At 42.6% G+C, this 17,732-nt stretch overlaps 1 protein-coding gene across 1 annotated transcript in view; it reads right to left on the reverse strand.

Moving 5' to 3' along the window:
• The window catches only part of ANGPTL4 (angiopoietin like 4), a 92,307-nt gene that overhangs the window by 31,671 nt on the left and 42,904 nt on the right, over positions 1–17,732 (reverse strand). Inside the window, exon 4 of the mRNA XM_018572336.1 lies at positions 686–796. Within this exon, the coding sequence (XP_018427838.1) occupies positions 686–796 (111 nt within the window). The remainder of the gene's footprint in view (positions 1–685; positions 797–17,732) is intronic.

Here is a 17,732-nt window from a genome sequence, read left to right on the forward strand (position 1 = left end):
AGTCAGCTCTACAAGTTTAAACAGAGTCCCGGCGGCAAAAGTCGCCGGGGGTCTGTTTAAACAGCCCCGATGCTGGCGACGTACACTGTACATCGTCAGTCACGAAGGGGTTAAAAAGGAAAAAATATCAAGCCATAGAAAGTTTACCAAAAAAAGGGAAGTTCTATCAAGTTTCATTATGCAGTTTTGCTTAATTTTTTTAAGTAGATGTAACTTTCTGCTTATGACAAACTTCCACTGACTTTTATCTACCAACTTCAGCAATTTTTAAACCCACACTTGAATACCTATTTTTATCTATAATTTCAAAACTGCTGATGTTGAGCAGATTTATTGCAGGCATACTACAAATAAATAAATGTACCATATTTTACCTATTCAGGCAGTCCAAGGTGTTCTAAGTTCCTATTTCAAAATTCACATCTAGTTAAACTGATTTTGGATTATATCAGTGACACCTTGTAGAATGTACTGAACAGCCCTATTAAATACCTGCTTCATCCTTGGTAAATAAACTGATCACAAACCTGGGCAAAATCAAACTGAGCATATGATGAATTTGCATACAACTTCAACTTCAGCTGATTATTGACCATTTTGTGGTTTTAATGCCTTTTTGTATGCCTTTTTTCTTGTTGGAAGATGCCACAGGTTTGCTTTAATATAATTAAACTTTTAGACTCACCATCTGTAATTTCACAGAAAACTTCAAAGGGCTGAGCATTGGCTGGTTGGATTTTGAAGATGCCGCTGTTCTCTCCATTCAAAAAAATTGCATGACAATCTGAAGGCAGCTCTGGAACAACAGAACATTGTAGGTTGTATTATGCATGCACATCAGCAGTGATGCTATTCAAACAGTTAGTGCAAACTATATGGTCCACATTTCTCATTATTCCAGAGGTAAATAAAGAATTAGGTGAAACAGTGAGTGGTTAAGTTAAGACTGGAAGATAAAAATGTCAGGATATTGTATGGGACAGGATAATATTAAAGATGTTCAAGATGGACAGCCAAATAGTCATATAAGCCCGTCAAAATCAAAAGCAATCATCGACCTATCCCTTGCTTAACAGTGGCCACAAAGAATATATAAATCCACTTCATGGAAAATGCCTTTGTAAACCAAGATAATACCTTGTAAATGTAGCAGTGACATCATCACTATGCATAGTACATAATCTGTGCAGAAAGCAAGCTGTCCTTAGAGAACTACAGGGGAGTGAATACAAGACCAGTTACACTGCACAAGGGAAGGATCAGTGACAAGTATTTATTATTGAAATGTATTTTGCACAGATCTGGAAGAAATTCAGAAGGGACACTGAAATTTTGAGAATACATATGGCTCTTGTATTAACACAATATTTGTTTAGTCTAGAGTTCAGCTTTAAGAACAGCAAATACTTGTTTAACCAGTTGACATCCGCGGTGTTAAACCCCCTTCCCATCCAGGCCATTTTTCAGTATTCAGCGCTGCGGTACTTTAACTGACATTTATTCCGTCATGCAGCGCTGTACTGAAATGAATTTTATACCCTTTTTTGGGGACAGATAGAGCTTTCTTTTGGTGGTATTTATTCACCACTGGGGGTTTTATTTTTTTACTATATTAAGGAAAAATTACCGAAATTTTTTAAAAAAAAACAGTTTCCCCTATATTAAATGATAAAACATTTATTATTACCCAATTTTTTGGTAAAATATAAAAGATGGGGTCACGTCGGGTAAAAAGACACTAAACATGTCAAGCCTTAAAATTGCGTGCGCGCATATGTGAAACACCCGGTAACGGGTGTGTGCATTTAGCGGGTCTTTTCTGCCCGTGCGTGCCCGCTAGGGGGCGCGCGCGAGCAGAAAAAAATTGCCGTCTGGAGACGGCAACCCGCAGATGCTGCAGTGCCGTCCGTCCGTTTTTTTACTACGGGCGGACGGCAAGAGGTTAAATGTGGCTTAGTGCACTTACAAAGTGCCTGATCAAATGTGTTTTTAGATTCTCTTTTTGTTTCTGATTTCCACTAATAACAGTTCAAATATTTCTAAATGTATTAACATTACAGAAACCGATGGTGTAACAATAGCCATAGCAGCCCAGGTGGCTGACATGGGGCCTGGGGTAGGAGGGGGCCCCATTAGAGAGGCTGATTAGGAAAACTAAACTGTGAGCTTTTCAGTATAGAAGGGCTGAAATCAGACCTCAGTATTGTCTAGTCACACATGCCCCTCTGTGCTGGAAGTATTTGCTTATCTCTCTTAGCAGTGTAGATTTATTGCCCTCTGAACTTCTGCTACAGACTAAAATGAACCATGTATACCTAATGCAGTCACAAATCCCAGAGTTTAACCTCTGTTAAAACCTTATAGGAAGGCTGAGGTTTGTAGTTCTACAAAAAAGTTTATTGAATCTAGAGTTTAAAGAGGTTTGTATTAAGGTTGAACAGTAAGTGTGTGTAAGATCATTAATCATTTTATCATAATATAAAATATTATGGTTATTATTATTAGTGCTACTATAACGTGTATCCTCAGCTCTGCTTCCTAGTAGTGCACTGACTATGCTGACAGTGCTCCTGCACCCTGTCCTTGATAAATACTTCATGATAACATCAATGACACATATTGTCAAAGTTGACACTGCCAGCCAATACAGAGAGTTAAGTGGGGGCCCCCAAAGTTTTGCTATGGGGTCCCATGATTTGCAGTTACACACTTGACAGAAACCTTACATTTGCAAGGATGAAAAAGTTGATACACCCAGAACAATAAGAACAGTGGATAAAGAATGTTTTAGGCAGAAAGCTTACCCAGTTTGTGAAATACATTGAATCCAAGAAACTGAATTTCAGTGTGGCACCTCCACCCTGTTCCTGTGGTGGATTTTATTACAGCTACAGAATGATTAATTCACAACAACCATATATCAGGTGACTAAGCTGTACAACTCTACTTAAAAGCCTCAGCTTTTAAGTAAAGCACCAACTTGAACCCATGAGAAAGTAGAGCCATTAGCAAGGATCCAAGCATAATATCCTGCCAGTGGACAGATGTACTTTTGCAGTGAATACAGCAACAGGTGTAAAAGGTGAGATTCTGGTACCACTGCCTCTATCCTGAGAAAGCTAATGTCTGCTAAACAAGGTAGGAGCTCCTCTAAGACCGTAAGCATTATCAAATTCATGTCATATAACAACATTAAAGTATTTCTATACCCAAAACTATTTATTTATTGTTCATTGAGGGACACAGGAAATCTTAAGCAGTCGCGTTATATGCTATACATTTTTACAGCATATACTGTTTTATGTTGAACATTCTTGTTGTTGGTCTGCCTTCCCTATTCAGGTAGTTATATTACTCAACTTGCTGGTGGTTGTTTTTTCTCAAAGCCTCTGCAGTGCCCTTGGAGGTAATCATACCCTTTGGCAGTGATGCTTGTCCTGGTCTGAACATAAAGTTGCACCTCTGTGTCCTCTCTGTTGGAAATGTAACAGCATATATATGATTGTATTACTTGTGTAATTATGTCTTTTGAGCTGTAGATGGCGCTGTAGTGATATGTTAGTCTCTGAATGAGTGATAGAAATTCTGAATGCTGTATAATGCTGTATTCTGATGTAATGTCCTCCTAAGCAAGTAAAGCTTGATTTAGCATTCCTCAAGAGCTCAGTGCTTCATCTAAACACATAACCAACAGGTTATGGGGCCCAGGCACTAAACAGAACACTGCACGTCAACAAGAGCCACATCCAAGCTACTGAAAGATGGCAAGCACTTCAGATATAGAGTTTGCAATCGCATAGCTCAACAATAGCAACTACCAGGTATGGAAGTTCAAGCTTGAAATGCTGGTAAGCAAAGACGACTTGTGGCAGATACTGAGTATAGACAGACCGGTAATGGACCCATGGAGGAATGGGACAAGAAGAACAGGCAAGCAAAAGTAATTTTAAGTCTGCTAGAGGAAGACGACCAGCTCATCCACATCAGAAAAGAAAATACAGCTAAAGGTATGTGGACTGCATTACAAAAACTGCATGAGCGTTCAAACCTAAACAGTAAACTATATCTGCTACGTACGGTATATAAGATGAAGCTAGAAAAAGGCCAGGAAATGTGTGAACATGTGAATGCCATGCTGGAAATCATAGAACAACTACGTGCAATTGGAGAGGAAATTAAAGATAACCACGTGATGGTATTACTGCTATGCAGCCTTCCAGAGTCATACAGTGCTCTTATTAACGATCTAGAAACCAGACCTGAACAAGAACTAACACTAGAATACGCCAAAGGAAAATTAATCAATGGATATGACAGAAGGAAAGAAAATATGCACAACGAAAAAAATGAGAAAGCCCTTAAGGTGCATAAGAGCGCAAAGTAAAACAAAGCCAGGGGCGGAACTACCGCTGGTGTGGCTGCACCAGGGCCCAAGCCTGGGGGGGCCCAGTAGACCCAGGCACCTGTGACAGGATAGGGCAAGAAACTGAGGAGGGTCCGGGCGCCGACTGTCGGTCTGTCCGGCCGCTGACCGTCGTACGTAAAAGGACTATCGGTACAGCTAAAAAAAGAATTTGCGTCATTCGCCGTTATGGCAACGCTGTAGCGTGGATCAGGAGTGCGACATACTGAATTCAAGTCCCAGGTGCAGAGGCTAGGGCTTATAGTAAACAACATGGGTTGCCAGGTAACGGGTGACAGCAAAAAACTATTGTCTGTCATGCAGAGGTTCGTGTTGCGGCTCCCTGATTGAAATGTACGGGTACCCATCAGGAGAAGCAGCAGACTATCATCCGATAACCCAGGCAAAAAGGCTGGCAAGCTAACAGAGCGTCATAAGTTCTCTAGCAACGGGTGACCAGGCTAACGAAGAATACTGTATGGAGGATATTAGGATGCACAAGAAGAAAACATGGAACAAAGACATTGAAAGAACATATAGCAAAGAAAACATGTATAAGTGACAACAATATGCAAATATAGTGCAACAGTCACACGATTTATACATAAAATAATGCATGCTTCGGCGTAACTGCCGCTGCGGCAGGGCCCAAGCCTAAGGGGCCCAGTAGAACCAGGCACCTGTGACAGGATAGGGCAAGAAATTGAGGAGGGGCTCACGGGTGGCCAGTGCAGGTTTTCGGGTGGTTAGTGGGGCTCTCCGGTGGGCAGTGCGGGCATTGTAAGAGCTGGGGGGGGGCAAAAAAATCTTGCAACAGGGCCCATTGTTCCTTAGGTCCGCCACTGAACAAAGCAGAGCATGTTTTTGCTGTAAAAAAAAACTGGCCAGATGAAAAAGGACTGTTTATTCTAAAAAGCCAAGCAGATAAAGCTTAACACACCTACAAGAGAGAGAGCTAAGGCAGCCACAAAGGAAACTGCAGGCACATCATGGAGTTTTACCTTTAAAATGACTCAGAACAGTATACCATGTGGATAGTGTATTGACTTGGGGGCAACAAGTCACATGACCGGTGATGAGACCTTCTTCACATAAATTGATTTCAGTGCAAAGGACAAAGTTTTCCTAGCAAACAGGAAAAGTATTACTGCGAAAGGTAACGGTCAAGGATTCTTGAACAGCACCACACGGTCAAGGGACAAGCAAAGTATCCTTGTTAAAAATTTACTTTTTGTCCCAGACCTAGAAGGAAGCCCTCTGTCAGTGAAAACCCTTGCTAAAACTGTTATTCTCACAGTTCAATTCCAAGGCGATGAATGTATGACATAAACTTACCTTTCCGAGATCGCTGCAGCCGCAGCGTGTCCAGCGGCGTGCCGTCCCTGAAAGGGTTCAGCGTCAGCCGCCGTTCACGGCTCCTCCCCCCGCACGTCTTCCTTCTCCATAAGATGGAGGAGGTTACACTTGCTCGGCGTTCTAACGTGGTAGAACGTTGAGCAAGTGGACCCTAGACATGTGCGATTAGTTTCGTTCCGAAACTAAATTCGGACTAAATTTTGGAAATTCGGGTGCATCTGAATTCCGAATTACAGCTAAAACGAATGCAAACGAATCCGAATTCCCGATTTCCGAAATTTCGTCCGAATTTCGTTAGCGGTAGTCCAGTCGAAGATTCATTTTTGGACGAATTTTTGTTTTATAGCGGTTTTGTGGACGAAATTTCGTTGCAGCAAAATGACATTAGGAAGAAAAAAATGATTTTTTTTTTTAGTTTGCAGAAGATGAAGAAAAAAAGCGTGAGGTTCCCCCCCAATTCATACCAGACCCTTTAGGTCTGGTAGGAATGTTAGGAGGGACCCCCTCAAGTTAAAACACAAAAAAGTGCGTGGGGTTCCCCCCAAAATCCCTAAGGGGGAACCCCAGCCCCATGAAATGGGGGAAAAAACCGTGGGGTCCCCCCTAACAGTCCTACCAGACCCTGCACTGGACCGGCAGGGCAGGAAAGGGGGGGGCGATCGAGCACCCCCTCCCTGCGCCTTACCAGGCCACGTGCCCTCGGCATTGGGAGGTTGTCCCCATGCCGATGGGAACAAGGGCCTCTTCCCCACAACCCTGACCCGTTGGTTTTGGGGTCTGCGGGCAAGGGTACCCCTTTAAATAAGTGGCCACCCAGATGCCGCCCCCCCCTTGTGAATGAGTAAGGGGTACTTGTACCCCTACCCATTCACTAAAGGGAGTAAATCAAATAGTTAGTAAAAAGTCCAGACTTTTGATAAAATCCTTTAATTGAAAAAACAAACAGTCAATGTTTGACTATTCCTTTAATTAAAAAAAAAAATGGCTCCATTGATGTAATCCAGCGTCAATCACGGTGCAGGACCCCCGCCGACCCGCTGCAATAAAAAAAGTCCCGTCGCATGACCCCCATCCGAAACCGACGAAAACTCGCCGCAAAAATGACATTCAGTCTGAAAATAAACAGATGGGCGGAGCTAGACGTGATGTCACGACTTTCTCCGCCCCTTTGACACTCTCAGCTGTCAAATGCTAAATAGCATTCGGGAACTCCCGAATACTATTCATGAGTTTCCGAATGCTATTCGGGTCTGTGAGCCGAGGTGTGATAATGCTTTTCAGATGACACCTCGGCTCACAGTGCTCGGCCAGTGCTCGGATCAAGGGTCTGGTAGGATTGTTAGGGGGGACCCCACGTTTTTCCCCCCATTTTTTGGGGCTGGGGTTCCCCCTTAGGGTAGACCTAAAGGGTCTGGTAGGGATTTTGGGGGGAACCCCACACACTTTTTTTGTGTTTTAACTTGAGGGGGTCAGACTGGACTACCGCTATAAAACGAACATTCGTCCAAAAACGAAAATTCGACCGGACAACAGCTAACGAATTTCGTCCGAATGCCGAAACGAATTTAATTTTCGGATCCGAATCCGAAAAACAAAATAACTCCACAGCCAATTAAAATTTAAAGCTGCACTCCAGGCAAACAGCTAAATAAACAAATGAAATACCTATATGGAAGTTGTTTTCCTGCCAAAGGATTTGCATTTTTGTTCATCCATATAAGAGAATTATACATCTATGTCACACCATACAGCCCCGTCTGACAGGGCAGATTATTCTTTGCTGCAGTTCTGTAACACTCACAGGTCCTGTTTCTTCCCCACCCAGTGACTAGACCGTGAAAAAAAGACCACTGATGAGCTTATCTCTTCATCAATTTCCTCTCTTCTCTAATTAGGATGCTCCTTGCACTGTGCCACAATTGATTCTTCAGAAGCTGATACTAGTTTAACCCTTTCGCTGCCCCCAACTTACGGTGGAACACAACCGTTTGTAGCTGGCCAGCTCAGTAAGCCCTACGTCGGTGGCTTTTACTGTTCTGCTATAGGCTCACTTATAGTAGCTGAGCGGCTTAGGATGGAGAGCGGGAGGATCAGTAAATGTGTGCAATATATACTGATCCTCTGTGTGCAGGACAAACACTGGAGTGATCAGCTGATCATTTCCAGTGTTTGTAAACAACTGGGGATACATAGTACTAGGTGTCCCCTAGGGCTGCAACAACTAATTGACATAATCGATTATAATCGATTATTGAAAAAGTTGTCAACTTTTTCAATAATCGATTAATCGGCTTCTGATCAGTTGGCCCTGTTCACGGCTCCACACACGCTGCGCGCCGCACCTCTTCCCCACCTCACGCTCGCCGCTGCCAGACCCACCCGCCCGCATCCACGCCGCACCTCCTCCCCGCCTCACACTCACCGCCCGCCCACATCCACGATTGGCACAGGGACGCGGGGAGATGTAGTAAGGAGGAGCAGGTGTGGGGGGATGACAGCCGCTGATAGACAGGTCCGATCTCAGAAGCAAGTTGCTGGAAGACTGCTCAGGTAAGCCTGCACTTCCCACACATGGTGCTCTATAATGTATTGCTGGGATTTGTATTCCTCTATAGCTTATGGTACATTGTGCTGTATATTATACATAGGAATACACATCCAGCAATACATTATACACTGTATGTATAATGTATTGCTGGGATTTGTTGTATTCCTATATAGCTGGTGATATTCTGCACTGCACTGTATAGAGGACTACAAATCCCAGCAATAGTACATTATACAGCGCAATGCAGAATACCACCAGCTATAATGTACTATTGCTGGGATTTGTTGTAGTCCTCTATAGCTGGTGATATTCTGCATTGCGCTGTATAATGTACTATTGCTAGGATTTGTAGTCCTCTATAGCCGGTGCAATTCTGCATTCGTTGCTGTATAATTTTACACTTTCCTTTTCACTATATTGCACACCACACTATTTTTTTCCAACGCTCCAAGCTTGCTTCTGTGATGGACTACAATCTCAATACAAACTAGTAGTCCCATCACTGGAGCCATTTTTTTTTTTATTGTTTATCCGATTAACCGATTAATCGAACTTAATAATCGGCTAACTAATCGATTTTGAAAATAATCGTTAGCTGCAGCTCTAGTTTCCCCAGTTATGAATGAATAGGAAGTGCTTTACATCACTTCCTGTACGTTCATGAGTTTCTGAATGGGCAGAAGCACGCAGTACAGAGGCTTCTACCCATTCATAACTGAATGATAGTAAAATATTTACTATCTCCAGTTTGTGAAAAAATGGGAAGCCTCTGTACTGAGTGCTTTCCATTTAGTCAGAACAGAGGCTGGAGAAAAAGATTGAGGACTGTGTCCTCAATTTATTTTTCTATTTCAACAAGGAAATGTCAGGGATCTGTTTAGACCCCTGATATTTCCCCAAAGCCCCCCCCCCCAACAGCAACAAATAAAAAACTAAAACACAGACCCCCCCATATACAAACAGATAACATACACTTGCACAATATTGTGGTGTACGTCATGCGCTGTGGTGCGTTGCGTTGTTAGAACACATTGCAGTGCTTGGTTTTTTTTCTTAATTTTTAAAATAACATTAACCACTTGCTGTCCGGTGCATTTTCTTACTATTTGCGCACACATGATAAAATATTAATTTTTGGCTAGAAAACAGCTTCAAACCCCCAAACAATGATATAGTTGCTATTTTTTGTCACACGGTATTTGTGCAAATGTTTATCAAACCAGTATTTTTAGGATAAAAAAAATAAAATAAAAATGAGTGCACAGAAACATAATATCCAATTTTTTGGTAAAATATGAAAGATGGGGTCATGTCGGGTAAATAGATACAAAACATGTCAAGCCTTAAAATTGCATTCGCCCATGAAGCTGCAAAAAACTTAAATACCCCAAATTTCCCATAGGGAACACTTTAAACGCTTTTACCGCTCATCAGTTTAGTGTTAACAGTGATTAATGGCTCTAGAATTATTGCTGTCACGCCGATGTTCGTGGCGATGTGTAACATGTGTAGCACAATTGTCGTTTTTGCATGTACGCATACCAATGCGTGTTTGCGTGGGTATGTGCATGCCCCGGGGGGTGGGGGACTTTACTTTCTTTTTTTGCATTTTTTTTACGTTTCTTATATGTTCTTTTTTTAATTTTTAAACACTTTTTTCACTAACCTTATTGCTATCACATAGGGGGCTACAGATAGGGTGCGACAGGTCCTCTTTTTGGAGACATCAGGACATCTTTCAGACCCCTAATGTCACCTGGGGACCCCAAAGAAGCTGAGGAAGCAGAGATCTGCTACACCAGCTTCTTCTCTTCTTCTCTTGGCTCTAAGAGCCGGAGAATGTAAATAGTGACACCGGAAGTGATGTACTACACATCACTTCCGAGTCCAGTGATCGGAAGAGAGATCAGCGGCTGGAAGCGGGGAGACCTGCCGAGCCGATACCGGGCACCGCACGGGGACAGCGGTGCCAGGGGAAACCGATGGGGGGAGGTGGAGGGGAGGGCTCCACACAGTACAAACGATCCGGCGGCTGTATAGACGCTGGATCGCTTGTACATTAACAGCCATCGCTGGCTGTTAAAAATGACACCAAGAACAAGGCTGCTGCTGTTCTTGTTTTAACCACTTCTGTGGGCCGCCGTCTATAGACGTATTGCGACCCGGAAGTGGTTAATTTAACTGTGTGTGGCAGCGCATGTCAAAGCGTTGTGACGCATTGCTGTGCATTGAGATACACTGTGTTGTGATTAAATGTACACCTGTATCATTTTTTCACCACACACACCAACACAGTGCACAAACGTTTTTTGACATAAGTCGCTTATTTACAGTTTTGCGTTACTTATTAAACTGTAAACAGTTTAATCCTTTAGATTTAATCAGAATTTTTTGTGTACTGATACTGATTTTAATGTGCTTTTATCAATTTAATTGTGTTTTTGTATTGGTTTAATAACCCTTTCGCTGCCAAGGACGTACGGCATACGGAGCTACAAAAGTGCTTCTGGCTGGCCAGCTCAGTATGCTGTACGGACCTGGCATTTACAGTTCTACTATAAACGCTAAAGCGACCATGAGCTTATAGTAGAATTGTTCAGCAGACTGTCCCCTTCAAAATAATAGCTGTACCCCAGGGAGGGATGAGAGAGTCCATGGATCCCCACTTTTAGGGTCTGTGGCAGCGGCGATTCCTCGATGTCCTTGCATCAATTTTTTCCATTCAGCCCCTGGGATGAACGCAAAAAATTGATAGGTGTATGGCCAGTCTTAGACATTAAAGTCTATAAGAAGCCTACCAACACAGGTTAGTGTCAGCTTTTTGATTCTACCATCCACTGAAACACAAACTTAGGGTTATTAACCCCTTCGTGACGGGAGACGTACAGTGTACGTCCCGTCACAAAGTGGCTATATGACTGGCCACGTACACTGTACGTGCCGAGTTATATTAGCCTCTGTAATGCTGGTAACTGCTGATTCTCAGCAGTTCCAGTCATTAATTAATGCCTCACTATTGAGACATTCATTAATGAAATAGTTAAGCTTTTTTAAAAGCTTCTTTCTTTCATTAATGAAAGAATGAAGCCTTTACATTCAGATACGGGTTCGCTAAATAGCGATCCCGTATCTGACAGCTGAAGATAGCAGAGAGGTAGCAGTGACTCACCTCTCTGCTATTCGTTTTGACAGCTGGAGAGCCTGGCCCGATGTTAAATGATACATTTCAACCACTAGATACAAAATGTATCTCTTGAGTGAAATGTATCAGTTTTGATCGTCTAGGAACGATCAAAGACCTTTAGTGAGATCTGATTCTGACATGCTGTCAGGATCAGTCTCTAAAGTTATTATTAGCTGTTCCTAAGCTTGGAGCAGCCTGATAATAACTAAAAATTTTAAAAAGTTAATTTATTAAGCAGTCATAGTGATTGCTTGATATAAACTGACAAAAAAAATATATTTTTTTTTTACACTTATTTTTTTTACAAAGTGTAAAAAAAAAAAAAAAGTGTACAAAAAATTAGGAAAATAAAACTTTTATATGTAAATATATTTGTATACTATAATTATTATTAAAAAAATTCTAAAAATAATAATAATAATCAAAACTTTCTGCTGTGGAAGGATCACACAGCAAAAATGTAAAAAGTGTGTCAGTCATTTAGGAACAGAAACTAAAAACTAGCTCAGTCATGAAGGGGTTAAAACACATCTCTGATGGTGACAACAAACACAAAATCAGAGCACAAAGAATACAGAGATTCCAGAAGTGTGAAAGTCTGTGTCTGCCTAGAACAGGCTTTATTTAAAATATTTTCAAAGGTCCGGCAAAACACCAGATCGTTATCATCAGGCCCAAAACTTCATAGTACCATAGAGATTGGTTTTGTTGACTAGAAGATGTTGTTTTCTCTACTTTCACACTTCCAGTCATGTCATGACAATCATTACCTTCCTTGATACTTTTTATGACACCATAGTGTTGGGATTAAGGTAATCAAGTTACCCAAGTGCTGGGTATAAATGCTGAAATAAGGTATGTTATCAACACCAACTTGAACTGAGAAAGACACTCAGATAAGTGGTGAAACATCTTCAATATTACAAATCAAGTCCAGATAAAGGTGACTAATTACCACTAGTTACACAGTACATATGCTAGCACACTGTGTAAAAAACTTGGAATGCTAAATGTAACCTTGTCCTGGTGATATTATCACTTGATTCACCAAAAGAAAACATTCACACGGTTATTCACAAAAGGGTATAGAGTTTGGAGATGTGAACAATCTACGACAACATAGCTGAACTGGAAAGTGAGCTGAATTGGAGAATTTTTCCAAATCAACTATTTTGGCCTAGATTGTTCACTTCTCCTGCTTTCTCCAAACGCTTCACCCTTTTGTGAATAACCCTGTCAATGTATTGTCAATACCTTGGATTTTTCTTTTGTGATTAAAGAGGTGACACTAGATAAAAAGCTCAAAAATTGCTGGTATTTAACTCATTATTACAGGGATCCCAACCTGAAAGAAGCCATTTCAGGGAGGTGTCCTTCTCATTTCAGGGAGGTGCCCTCTACGCCCCCCCCATCCGCGGAGGGGGTTAGGGGGGCTGGGAGAGAGCACCCCACTGAAATGATGGCAGATAGCACAGGAAGCAATAGCTTCTTTGCTATCTGCAGGTTTTTTTTTCTGATTTTGTTTTTAGTATTCTGACAGTTGCAGTCGTCAGAATATAAAAAAAGGCATAAGAATGCATAGTTAGCTTCCTATTGGCTATTGCACTTTGCAATAGCCAATAGCAAACTAGCTATTGCACCCGCCCTCTGTTGCTTTCATCACCAGAAGAGGACCTGATAGAAAAATTCAGGTCCCCCTCTGCTGATTGACAGCAGGAGTGGGCGGGTACATTACCTAGTTTGCTATTGGCTATTGCAAAGTGCAATAGCCAATAGGAATCTAGCTATGGATTCGTATGCCTTTTTGTTTCTTTTCTGACTGACGGTCGGGCCGCGGCTCCCGATGTCAGAAAAGAAAAAAAACGATCGCAGGGAAAGGTTTATCTGCTCGATCAAGCAGAGAAACCTTTCCGGGAGGAAGTGTTTCTCTCCCGGGCGGCCGGGAGCCGCTATCCAATAGCGGGAGACTCCCGGAGCGTCTGGGAGAGTTGGGATGTCTGTTATTACCCTCTAGTTAACTCTAACTCCTCACTCCTTCCTTAGCCATTATTTTTTTAGCTGATTTTTTTTTTTTTTACCATTTATATTGTATCGAGACACCTGCTCTCATTGAGAGTGCTTACATTGACTTTAGAATACTTAGTCTGTATCTAATCAAAGGTTCTTTTTGTCTAATACCTGACCTGAGATAGTATTTATCTCTTGTCCATTGAGGGACACTGCTCTGAAGAATTCTGAGATGTAGGCTTATGCTGCTGACTCCAGGAGAAATGAACACTAAGCAAAAAAACTAAAAGCCTGTAACTTTAAATACATAACCCCTCCCACAGATAAAATCTACTAACAAGAGCTGCTGATTGGTTCATACTGGATATTATTAAATCCTGGAAGTCTCTCTAGCTAGCTGAAAATCTGAGAGATTCATGCCAGATAAGTTAAATCTTGTAAGTTTCTTTAGTTGTCATAAAGCAGGTAATTTCTGGGCTCAGTACTTATGCTTCGATCTGTGGTAGTCCTGTGTACTGGTTCCATCATTTACAAGGTTATTCACAACAGGGTGAAGAGGTTGGAGAAGGCAGGAGAAGTGAAAAATTTAGCACAACATGAACTGGAAAGTGAACTGAATTGGAGAATGTTTCCAAATCAGCTATTTTGGCCTGGATTGTTCACTTCTCTTGCCTTCTCCAAACCCTTCACACTCTAGTGAATAACCCTGTTAATGTCAGGCCAGTATTAACCTGGGGATTCCTGTTGTTATGTTGGGAACAGGGCTGTGGAGTCATGAGTAAGAAATGTATTTACCTCATGTTTATAAGGTTGGGTGTTTACCCTTGTTTTATTTTATTTTGACTGTGTGCTTTTATGTGGTGTTTGAGTAAGTTAAATGAGTTTAGTTAAATTTCCCACCACCTCTTTAAGAGGCTGTGACTTTGATTTGATGCACAGTCCGTGTTTTTGGTTTCCTCAGAGCCGTGTAGTGCGTTTCTATCAGCAATGAAGGTGGACGGAGCGGTTTCAACTCTGCTTCTGGTTTCTTATTTGCCTTCAATTTCATGTCGCTTAATGGGGAGAACAGAGCTATCCTGTTTTCATTACACAGCTATTCTTCGATTATTCTGTTGTACGCAGGTGGTTGCAGTGCCATTTATATATATATGTATATATCTATATATATATGTATATATATATATAGATATATACATATATATATAAATGGCACTGCAACCACCTGCGATCACAAAAAAGTCCACAGGTGTTTCCCTCGCAGGGGTCTTCAAGCATAACATACAGCAAGATAATATTTTTTTCAAGTCTCACCGACTTCTGGTTACCACTAAAAACCTCTCCCACATGGGCTGTATCCAGCTGACGTTCCACACAGGCTGGTTCCAGGCTGGAGTCCTCCTGACTCCTGGACAGACACCCAGAGCCAGCGCTACTACTAGGCAAACTAGGCAGCCCCCTAGGGCGGGCTGCCGCCTAGGGTGCAGTTGGCCCGGCTGCCCCCACACCTGTAGGTACACTCCGAACAGTGCGGACTTGGACCGCACGGATGCTGTGTGCGCACCGCAGCTGTGTGCGCACCGCAGCTGATTGGATGACCCCGCCCACCCACTGAAGAAATGCAAAATGAATGGGAAGCCAGCCAGGCAGCCAATAAGGCACAGCACCGCTCTGATCACGATGCCCACCTCCTCTAGGCTCCACCCCTTCCTGCAGATGAGATAGAGATGGAGCTGTAAGGTAAGTGAGAAGCCATTTTCTTGAATAGAAAATGTTATTAAAATCTTTCCTTTCATAAAAAGTATTTACTGTGGTTAATTTGCTTAGCTAACAGACTTTTTTTTTTGAGGTAAGCAAATGAACCACAGTAAATACTTTTTACTGAAGGACAGATTTTTAATAACAGTTAGTAATAGTTAACAGATTTGGATCATTTTTACTGTGATTGGTATTGAGGCTGATTTACTAAAAGATGTCACTTTAGACATCCAATGCAGATAAATAATTAAACGGGAATTTGATTTTAAAATGAAAATATTGGATCACTGAAGTCAGCTCCTTTAGCATATCAGCCCAATGGTGTGGTTGTATCCAGTCATCATTTGCCTGCAGTTTCAGCACTACATATACCTTTGCACTATTCTTCCTATGAAAAACTCTGCTGGCTTTCCTCATATGTTTTGCTACCCATTGCTCAATATCTCCCCTCCGTGTGTCCCTGAATATCTGCCTTGCCTTGATTTGCCCTAATCAATTTCTCATGGTAACATATGACTTCTTGCTGTAATCATACTTTCAGTCTAGTCTGTTGTGGTGTTTGTTCCCTAAGGCCTCATTCATAGGGTTGCCACCTTTTCTTCATGCCAAACCCGAACACTGTAGTGCCTCACGGCAATTTTTTTGTAAAGTATACCGTATTTTTCGCTCCATAAAACGCAAAAGGAGGAGGAAAATGTGCCTGCGTCTTATGGAGCGAATACCTATCGCCCAACGCCCGGAACATGCAGTTTCGGGCGGCGGCCAAGTCGTTTTTTTGTACATTCAGCCCTGCTCCTGACAAGCAGAGCTGAATGTACAGTGGGAGCCGCTGCTCATTTAATACAAGTGATCTAATTAGATCACTTGTATTAAATTGAGCGGCGGCGGTGGAGCGCCAGGGCCAGGTCCGCGCTGCAACCTTTGCAACCCTGGTAGTTCTTGTGCAAATGCCAAGTATTGGCACCGGTATCTGAACATCCCTACAAATTAGGGATGCACCGATACCAGGTTTTCGATATTTGTTTTTTATATGTCTTTTCCAGTACTCGCCAATACCGAGTACCGGTGCCTTGTACGCCTGATTATAAGGAAGTCAGGTGGTGGATCATGACCCGTCGCCCGGCTTCCTGATTGCCTGTGAAGCCGGTGTTCTAGCGAAAGAAAATAGGCTTCACTTGAGGCTGCCTGACCAATCAGGAAGCCAGGCTGCAAGTCATGAGATGCCGTCTAGCTTCCTGATTGGTCAGGAATCCAGACTGCCTAGCAACAAGGGAAGCCAGCTTCCTAGCCAATCAGGAAGCCGGGCGGCATGTCATGACCTGCCTTCCTGATTGGCTAGGAAGCTGACTTCACTTGTTTCTAGGCAGCGTGGCTTCCTGACCAATCAGGAAGCCAGGGCACAAGTCATGATGTACCACCTGGCTTCCTGATTGTTAGGAAGCCAGGCTGCCTACCAACAAGTGAAGCTGGCTTCCTAGCCAATCAGGAACACGGGAGGCAGGTCATAACCCACCACCTGGCTTCCTGATTGGAAAGGAAGACCGGCTCCATGCTCCCTAGGGACTCTAGATATCCCTCTGACTGGAACTCGCCCAAATACTCGGAATCTGCACCGATACTGATACTAGTATCGGTGCGTACCTGGTGCAAATTCCTTTTATTGATAGTTGTCATTCAAGAGACTTCATCAGGCTCAGAAATGACATTCTAGTATGTCTATATAAAGGTTGTGGTACTTTTATACAATGTCATTTCTGGGCATTATGAAGGGGACCCGGCGTGGCCCCTAAAGCGCTTGTCGTTTGAATGACAACTATCAATAAAATGAATTTTGCACTAACATGGAATCTTAGTGCTGATGACATCTGTATTGTACAATATGTATTATTGCAGATAAAAGATGCCGCCACAAAAAATTTCACAGGTTACCTATGGCATTTTTTGGGGGACATGTTTTACGTACAATACCACACCACCCCCCCTTCTTTTCAATTGATATGTAAATAAATGTAGTAAATACCTGTTAAGATGCAGTCCCAGATGAAAGCACTTCACGCCAGCTGCCGGAGGATGATTTCTCCCTCTCTGCTCTCTCTCTGATGTTACTTCCCCTGACTCACCCACTTCCAGCAGCGGAGAAGGGAGAGTCAAGGGACTGAAAACAGCAGCACCCGCCACGAGTTACTAGCCACAAGTCTGGTTTGTATAATGTGTCCGGCTGTGAGGTGGGCTCACACCCGGACACAGAATTCCAAACCCAGACTGTCCGGGTGAATACCCTACTGTGGGAGGTTAACCCCTTGATGACCCATGACAAGATAATTCCATGACAGGATAATTCCATCATCAATTCCATCATGACAATGTTCATATTTGTATAGCCGGCGACCGGCTTTACAGTAGAAGCGATTTTGGCAACTCAGCTGTTGCCAGATCGTTTCTATGGGCCGGTAAACTCTCTGCCCAACGCCCCCCCCCCC

The sequence above is a fragment of the Nanorana parkeri genome, unplaced genomic scaffold, assembly GCF_000935625.1.
Source record: "Nanorana parkeri isolate BGI_ZX_2015 unplaced genomic scaffold, ASM93562v1 scaffold2003, whole genome shotgun sequence".
Classification (NCBI taxonomy): domain Eukaryota; kingdom Metazoa; phylum Chordata; class Amphibia; order Anura; family Dicroglossidae; genus Nanorana; species Nanorana parkeri.